General features: G+C 44.0%; 1 protein-coding gene across 3 annotated transcripts in view; it reads right to left on the reverse strand.

Moving 5' to 3' along the window:
* LOC123971555 (nuclear factor 1 A-type) overlaps positions 1-9406 on the reverse strand; it is a 186483-nt gene that overhangs the window by 94372 nt on the left and 82705 nt on the right. For 2 of the 3 annotated variants that reach the window (XM_046050439.1, XM_046050441.1), the window contains one exon: positions 180-708. In XM_046050439.1, coding sequence (XP_045906395.1) covers positions 180-708 — 529 coding nt within the window. Of the gene's footprint in view, positions 1-179; positions 709-9223; positions 9355-9406 lie in introns of those variants that run through there. The other variant, XM_046050440.1, reaches the window with a different exon arrangement.

A 9406-nucleotide genomic window follows, 5' to 3' on the forward strand; every position in this document is an offset into this window, starting at 1 on the left:
CAAAAGCTTCACCTGCAAAGTCAAGAACAGAAAACTGACACGGAGCCAGAGGCCGAAACACCTGCAGGACACGTTTCAGTTTCCAGAAACAAACTTCAGCCGTTCACCTTTTGTTCCTCACATGCTCAGCGTCACGTCACACACTCACGCACACAGAAAGAAAAGACTCTGGGACTGACCTGCGTGCACGAAGTAGGCCAGGTACAGATCCAGCTCCTTGACTGAAACTCCAATGTGGTGCGGCTGCACACACAGGGTGGGGTTCGAACACTGAGGAGACTTTACCAGCCTCTCCCCGTCAGTACTTTCGAGGGGAATCCCTTTGAATAAAATCACCATGACCAGGTCCAGCCTCCAGACTTTGTCCGCCTGGCGCAGGCAGTCGATCCTCCTCATCTTGCCCTTCTGGTCGGGGTTGGACAGCACGCAGCACGGCGCCTTCTTCCCCGTCACCGTCAGCACGAAGTCCTCCCTGAACTCGGGCCGGATGTCCTTGCGCAGTTTGGCCAGGAGGCGCGACGCCCACTTCTGTTTGACCTCGGGCTTCTCGCCGAGCAGCTCGTCCTTCACGGCGCGCTCCTCCTCCTTGGACATGCGCTTCTCGTGCTTCTTGAAGTACTTCCTCTTGCGGGCCTGCAGGTTGAACCATGTGTAGGCGAAGGCCCGGACGTGGGGCAGCAGGGCTTCGATGAAAGGATGGAATTCATCCTGAGGGACGGAAGAGGAGGAGAGACACGGTGAGAAGGTGAGGGACCAACAATGCAACAATTCAGAAAACGTATGTGTGACACTAGCGTGTACATATACACATATAAAGTTAGTCATGTTGTTCCATCTCTTCACTGAAGCTGCACGATGTTCACACTGATCAATATTTAAACCCACACATTGACATGTTTGGAAATGTTGGGATCTCCACTACATTTTAAAATACTATAATGAGTGCTGCGTAGGGTTGAAGAGGTTGAGCACTCTTAAAACTTGTTTTCTTGCCAGTTTCAAGATTTCAACCCATTTTCATCTTAGTTTTTCTAAAAATGGCGGAGCAAATATTTCTGCAGTGCAGAAGAACGGCTGGAGAATTCCCAAAACGATCAGTGGAAGGAGGACAGGAAGGAGAGAAGGAAAGATTTTAAAAGAAGCAGGGCAAGTTGTAAGTACAGAAGAAGTAGAAAAGAAAAGGAAAGAAAGAAAGAAAGAAAGAAAGAAAGAATGTAGCAAGTACACAAGGAAGCAGAAGAAGAAGAAAACAAAGAAGGAGAGAAAGAAAGTATTGAAGAGAAGGAACGGAGGGCAAAAGTAGTAAAGGAGGACAGAAAGCACGGAGACCAGAAGGGGAACAAACAATAAAAGACAGAAAGAAGGAAACAAAGAAAACAAGGAAAGAAAGGAGGACAGAAGGAGGACGCAGAACACAAACTGTTCATTTCTTGCTGGCTGACCGCAGAGCGAGTCCTCGTTCTCACATTTAAAGTACAAGCAGATAAAAAGTGTTTGTCTCTCTCCACACAGACTCCTCAGCGTCAGTTCAGCCTGTCTCGCCTCTTTCTTGGCTCTCGGGCAGGAATGCGGGGTCTGTGGGGGGTTCTGCCAGCCCCGAACAAAAAAACCACACCAGGCAACCGAGCGAGTGAAAACCCAGATCGCACCATGCGGAGGATTAAAGGTGTATTAAAGGTGCATTATGTGGCTTTGGGCTGATGATAGCGGCGCTGTTATTAGGGTGGGAATGTGGTTAGACGGCATGTCGTGGATTAGACCCACTTTGGGGTTAGTTACACCTGCTCCCCCCCTCCTCCTCCTTCCAAGCCCAAAAAAGCACCACAAAACCAGCCTTATCCGGGCCGGCCTGAGCGAGTAGATGAACACATTCGACTGGAAGGAAAAAAAAAGGCTCTTTACTGCTCGATGTCACGGCACACAAACAAGATGCAGATTACGGTTCAGTCAGGAGATGAAAAGCACAAATCTTCATTAACTCAGAGGTTTTAACATCATATTATTAGGAGAAACTCGCCGAGCTGAACTCTGATCACAGCTGAAACTGTTCAGCCTCAGATTCAGATTCAAAAACAAGCAAAGCGTTCAGTCAGCGTGCTGAGATAATTAGATTTTAATGTGTTGTTCTCCAGTTTCTCCTCCAATTTTCTAGAAATGAGAGGAACCGTTCTTGCAACAGGTCGCAGCACTACGATTAGGAAGAAGCTTGAACAGGGGAACGAGTTGCGTTTTCTCCAGAGCTGGGTGCAGAGAGGACGCAGGGTTCACCTCCGTTTGAGAAATATAATGAATTTAATGTTCCCACAAACCTCTTTTCATTCCAAATGTTATGTTGTTTAAATACAAGCAGAGTCCAAAGCTGGTGAGATTCAGGAACTCTCTGATCAAAGAAGAAGCCAACAAGATTATGAACCCGAGCCGACGTTTCCTTGGAAGGTTTTGGGACTTGACAATCAAGCAAAGTATTAAATAACTGCATCATACCAGAGTTCATGCATATTTAAGCTAATTTACTGAAAGACATTTACTGGTTTTAATTTATTTCACTTGGATATATCAGTGAAATTTATCTCTGCTTTCCTTTTTCTGCCAGGTTTTTATTTTCCATCTAAGTGTTTGTATTTGCAGCTTCATCACCACACACAAAAAAATACAGGTGTGACGAGTTAAAGACGAGTTTCATGTCTGAGATTTTCCTAAGATTTAGAAATAAATGGAAACAAACAGCCGCCTGGATACAAAAAAAACAAGTCTAGATGAATGTGCCTTTAATAATTTGGGATTTGCAGTAAAACTGAGATGAGGTGAGGCCGTGTGAATATGTTTTTGTTTTCAGGGTTTGGACGGTCGTCCGTGGCGACGCTCAGATCAAACCTGTCATTTCAGTTCGTCCGTCTAAACACGGGCAGAAAAGGCCTTCAGCTCGGACTGAAAACATCTTCATGGAACATTTCTTATTTGGATAAAACCCCTCAGAGGGTTACTGCGCAGGACGGGATGGAGGCGAGGGGGAGGGAGGCTGGAGGCCCCCACCCTCCTCCTCCTGAGCCACGTATTGAGAAAAAAAAAAACCACTCGTCTATTCATAGATCAAAGAGGCTCACACACATCTTGATACGTGCAAATGCCTCCGACTGGGGTGGCATGTGGACACTATATCATGAACTACACACAAACACACACACACTCTGCACACATGTACGCACGCAGTCACGTCTGAGTCCTGAAAGTTGAACATTTAAAGACACTGATATCTAGAAAAGATTGGGATTTGTTTGGTTTTTTTGCAGCGTGCATGGACACAGAAGCCTACACTGCAAAAAATCACCCTCTTATCAAATTCTTTCTGTATCCATGAGTCCCAAAAACCTTCCTTCTTCAGACGGGTGAAAAGAAAAATGCAGCACAGGGAGAAAACTGAGCTGCTTCAACAGTTTGAAAAGAAGTTGTTTTGCTTTTGAAGTATTTTCTCTGCTCTCACAAATGTTTTTTTCGTCCTAAAAACCTCGTTTTATTTTATTTCGATCTCTTTCCAACAGAAATATTTTTGTTTTAACTGCTTCTTCAAACAATTGTCAGCTGGTCGCTGCACAAGAATCAAGAAAGGCAAAAGTTGGTTCAAGAAAACGAGCCGATTTGTTGAGATATTCTTCACAGAACAGCCAAAACTTTGACGCGGTTCCGACACAAATCAAACGTTTCTAGAATCATTTTTCTTGAGTCCAGTGCAGCGATTCATCTCTTTGTGTCGGTTTGTCATGATTATTTTTATTCTGGTGAATCCATCTGCTTAGTTTTTTCCATATTCCCGAACCGGCAGAAGATTCTCTCACCTAAAAGGCAAAATGTTCTTTTGTTTTGAGGAACTGAAGCAGCTTTTTAAAATGTTTGCAGGATGCAAACTGCAGAAAATCTCCAACTAAAGCTAGCGAAGCTGCTAAAATGTAAAATATATTAGGCTTGAAGGACTCAATACAAACGAAAATGACTTTTTAAGAAGGGGACGACCGCATTAGAAGTTAAATCTGAAGGTTTGGAGTTAATGGATAAGGAGGGTGGTGGACATTTTCCTTTCTGTCGGTCCGTCTCTCAGTTCTGTCTGACTTCCTCTCTGCCCATTGGTTCCTGCAGGACGGTGTGTGTGGGACTGAGTCAGAATAAACTACAGTGTGTGTTTGTCACCCGCTGCAGCTGTGACACATTTAGATGATCTTAGTTTTTAAAGCTTCTGGGTTCATATTTTAAAAAGTCTCTCAGATGAAACCTGCAGCTCGGAGCTCTCACACTGAAGAGGAAACTCTATCTACAGGCTGTGCATTAGAGCGCCAGCTGCATTGCTTTTTTTTTTTAATATAACATTGTTCACCCTCCCTTGTCAAGAGGTCTGAATACAGCACATTGTTTCTTCTTGGAGACGGTCCAGGAGAGCGGGTTTGTCTCCAAAAGCGCCTCCAGCCGCTCTGCAGCCAACCTGCAGCCGCTTCCCGAGCTCTGAAATCTCTCTGCAGGACGGCCGGGAACGCCGCCTTTTGTTATTTGTGGTTTCTGCTCGCAGTGAGATGTGTTTCTGTTTGTGTGTGAGTCCTCGGGCAGTTATTAGGACGGCGAGCGGCTGCTGCTGGACGGATGATGTGTTCAGCCTCGTCTCTGCACACACACACACACACACACACATTCCACAGTGGATCTGCAGCTCGGCAGCTCTGGATGTTCGTTGGAGCCACATACCAACATTCCTCACAGCCCAGTGCAGCGTTTCAGCTTCCTGACCCGCTCACACCATCCTCCTCCGCCGCCGCTTCCTCCGCCGCTCTTTCACACTCTGTCTGTCGGCCGCACACACAATCCCACTTAACAAGTCGCTTGGTCTCTCATTCAGCCTTAAAACCGTGCTTTTCTGCCGGCGGGGTGAGATAATCCCTCTTGTTTTCAGCTTCCCCTCGACTCAGGAATGTTTTCTGAAATGTGTCTTGAAATAAAAATAATCCTGTTTCTGCATCTGTGTCAAGAAAATGATTCCAGAAAACTGTGGAAACATGGAGTTATTTCAAACGAAGGAAAAAATATAACATTTTAGCAGCTTCGCTGACTTTAGTTGGAGATTTTCTGCAGTTTGCATCCTGCAAACATTTTAAAAAGCTGCTTCAGTTCCTCAAAACTAAAGAAAATTCTGCCTTTTTGGTCAGAGAATCTTCTGAGGGTTCAAGAAAACAAAGCAGATAGTTTCACCAGAATAAAAATCATCTTTAATATATGCTGATTTATACTGGAAATGTGAAATAATCTCAACCTAACGGCTGTTTCTGCCGCCTCCTTGGTAAAATAAAACATTTTAGGAAGAATTTGTTTTGTTCACAACAATATCCGTCTACACAAAATCATTTTGCCTTCTGACCTTTAACCCTCTCAAAATGAGATCATATTCACTCTTTCTGGTTGAATAATCAAACTAGTTCTGCATTTTGTTTCAGGAATTTTCTGTAAATCGGTGCCTGGATCTTCAAATAAGAGAACGAAGCAGATCTCTGCAGTAAAAATCAGCAAAACGACCCATTTATAGATTTATTTGTGCTGGAAAGACTAAATTATCTCAGCCCACAGGCGTTTGTTTTTTGGCTTCTTATGTTTCAGATATTTCAGCTTCTGTTACCCAAAATACTCCGTTTTTCTCCGTGTGTCCAGTTTAGCTCAAGTCCCTTCTTTTCACATCTGGCCTTAAAACCGTGTTTCTGTTTTTTCCTTCTTGCTCCCAGTTTATTTTCAGCCAGTAATTTGTTCTGCATCTTAAAGCTTCAGACGGAAACAGACTGCTGCGTCTGTGTCAAGAAGATGACATTTCATTTAAGCTCGTTTTTTATGAAAACCAGGTGAAAATCATCTCCTCTCCCGGCGGCTCTTTTCTCCGCTGGCTGCGAGAGGCTCAGATTTCAGGGCTGAAGAAAAAAAAGGCCGCCTGGTTAAATACGTGGACGTGCGTCTCCCCGGGGTTCTTTCTTCAGCTCTTTTAGGGTCAGTCTTTCTTTCAGCGTCTTCCCTCCGAGCAAATCAGCGTTTCTAAACCTGCGAGCGCAGCCCGAGAGCTGCACTGAGGCGCCCACGTTCCCCCTCTGCACCTTGGTGACAGATGTAATGGGCTCCAAATAACCGGCCTGTAACAACAACCCCCTGCATAACAGTCATTTAGGAGAGCAATAATGGTAATCCTCCCTGCCTCCCTCCCCGTCTATTGACACCCACACCGACACAGTGAGGGAATTATCAGTGTGTCACTGGGGCGCAGGGGCTCGCCAGGCGAGGCCCAAATGAGCCGGCGGCGAGGTCTCGCCGTGAACGGCTGGTGATGGAGGAAGAGGTCGGCAGCCTCAACGACAAAAAACACAGCGAGGAGGGAGATTTATACAAACTGCATCTACATCACGGCCACACACCCTCGCCAAAACACAGCTGACTTATTAAGCAAAAACTAAAGAAACGTCTGAATGTTTCAGCAGAATGTGGGAAACATGTTAAACAAGCAAAGGAACGTTCCACAGATATTTTACCAATAAAAGGACAAATGACACCTTTGTGCATCTTCCACAGGAACATCTTCACGTTCATTAAACAAATGTGTGCAAATGTGCGGATGCAAAGACGAGATCTCGAGGTGGAATCTTTTTTTTTGGACAAATACAAAAATCCAGTTTAGATCAGAATCTCGTGTCGGTGTGAAGTCACTCACGTCTGCACGCTTATTTTTATTTCTTAATTCGTGTATTTTTATTTTTTGTCTTTAATGCTCCTAAAAGAATTTAACTGTGTTCTGATATTGCCCCATGTTGTCTTTTTCTTAAAATCAGTCAAAATTAAAAATAAAAATTAAGAAACGGCAACTAAAAACTAACCCGACGTCAATAAAAAACAAACTTTCTGATTTTGTCAGACAAATTCTGGAACGCTGGTTTGTAAAAATCAAGAAGTTTATCGTAATGTCACAAAATACCCAAAAAGTTCAACACAATAAAAGAAAGTTCATAAAGCCAGTATAAGGTTTCGTGTGAGGGCGCCCCCTGCTGACTGTTTCCTTCACTGACGTAATGTTTCAGACTTGATTTATTTGTCTTTGAATCTGATATTTCAGCAGGAAGTGCTCACGTTTAAGTTCAACCTGGAGAGGTTTTTTCATATACATCAGCAGTTGCTGATATTTTGGGCCAATATTAACTTAAAAATCTATATTTATTATAAAACAGCACAGTGTTTGTCTGAGGGTTATACATGAGCAGCGTGTCACACACACACACACACACAGGTGCATTCAATAATCAAAAATACCAGAAATACATTTTTTAAAAAGCAACACTTAAATAATTAAATTAAAAAGAAGGATCACTGAAAGCAGCAAAGACATGTGAGGCGCTGAGCAGGATTTATAAGTGAGGACTCTGTCTGCTGATTATCGGTTTTACTGCCTGATAATCAGATTAAACGTTAAAGCTCGTGTTCGTTCCTGCAGTTTGAGATCGTCTTCAAACGTGTCTCACAACAGACTGAAGCTTCGACCAGAAAATCAAGATGCCAAATCTGTGGTGTTTTTTTTGGGGGGGGGGGGGGGGGGGATTTGGATTCACCGAAGCTGCAGCAGAAATCTGTGAAGTCATAAAATATCTACATGCTCAATGAATGATCTCCTCTCCCTGTTTATTTACAGCCAGTATCAATAAACCCACAGATTTATTATTAAATATCAGTGAATTATCTAGTTTCTGAAAATAATGAAATTAATCTCAGTGTTAAATAATAAAATATAAAATTTTATTTAATTTCAAGTCAATCGCTGCAATAAACTACATTTTAAATAACTGGTGCATTAAAATATGTATCAGAAATAAAAACATTTAAATTTATAAATCTGTTTATTAGTATTTGCTCTGTTGCAGGTTTAGAATTTTAATTCTATTTCTTAGAGGCTGTGGTTAATTTCAGCAGATTAAGAGATAATTCCTACAAGAGGAAGCCAAAATCTCCATGAGGTCACACCCAAAAAAAGCTCTTAAATCCTTGCCTAACCTCTGGCCCCTGAACGCAACACTGTGGTAAGAGTGAATTATTTTAATAAGAGGAAAATTAGATTAATCACTGATGGATAAAAATGCAACTTGGTTTTATTCTAATTTAGTAATAATTAATAAATCAGGAGTCATTTGGTTTGGAGGTCTGAAGGAGTAAAAACAGTTGGATTAAAGGTGGTTGATGATGTTTGCTTGCTGCAGGTCTGCTGTGTCACCTCAGCTCACCTCTCCACACAAACATTTTGTTTATTTCTTCCTGCAGAGACACATTTCTGTCAGGCCTGAGGTTTTCCTCTGTGAGGCCTGAACAGCAGCAGCAGGAAGGAAACAATTAACGCTCAAATTCACTCTGATTTTACAAACCAGGATCAACAACCTGCAGTGTGTTTCAACACTACCAGAAAGAAAAAATGATAAAGGAGTGACCCCGCTGCAGCTGACAAACCATCCTCCCTGTCTGCGCTGATCCTGCGTCAGGACACTCAAACTCACGCATTCATGCACAAATATGAAGCCTCGTTCGCACCCGAGTCCAGAAACAACCGATGTCATAAACTACAGCTTTAAAAAATACAAGCTGCACATACATGTGTGTCTCCCTCTGGAGCTGAAGTCATAGCGTATGTCGGGGGGGGTGCGGAAAGTTCGTGCAGAGAAAAGAAACGCGAAATAACGCACATTTTGGCATTTAAAAGTTTAGAGAGGAGGTTAAAGACGGAGAGCTCAAACACCTTCTCCCGAAGCACAAACTCTGAGCCGGAGCTCGGGTCCGCCCGGCCGGGCAGCGGGAGCCCCGAGCCGTGGCTTCAGTCAGAGGAGCAGCCGGGACGGAGCGCAGAGACACAGAGACAACCCGCAGAAACAACTCCAAAAAGAGGCGCCGACACGAGTGTGGAAGGAGAGAAGTGATCGCTCACGCTTCTGATAAACAATTTATTGCAGGAACTTTGGAGCCCGTCCGCCATGTGCTGCTGCCGCAGCAGCGCAGAGGAAGACGGCAGCTCGAGTGCGAGAAGAGAAGCTGCAGCTGAGTGTGCAGACTATAGGGAACAGTCTATAGAGCCTATACAGCCCTGAGAGCACAGTACACAGCCTATAGGAGAGCTCGCGCTGAACTCTGCTGCAAACAAACACCGTTAAAGACAAGAGAAAAAGTTTTTAAGCAGACTCACCTGTGTTAGGCATAGCGGAGAATACATATCTGTCGGATCTAATCTTAGATCTGGAAGGTGTGTGTGTGTGTTTATGTGTGTGTGTGTGGGTCACTGTAACTCCAGCCAGTGTGTGCGCGCGTGCGTGTGCGCAGTGTGTAGTGTGTGTGTGTGTGTGTGTGGTGGGGTGGGTGGGGGGGGGGG

This window comes from Micropterus dolomieu, linkage group LG05, assembly GCF_021292245.1.
Source record: "Micropterus dolomieu isolate WLL.071019.BEF.003 ecotype Adirondacks linkage group LG05, ASM2129224v1, whole genome shotgun sequence".
NCBI classification, from domain to species: Eukaryota; Metazoa; Chordata; class Actinopteri; order Centrarchiformes; family Centrarchidae; genus Micropterus; species Micropterus dolomieu.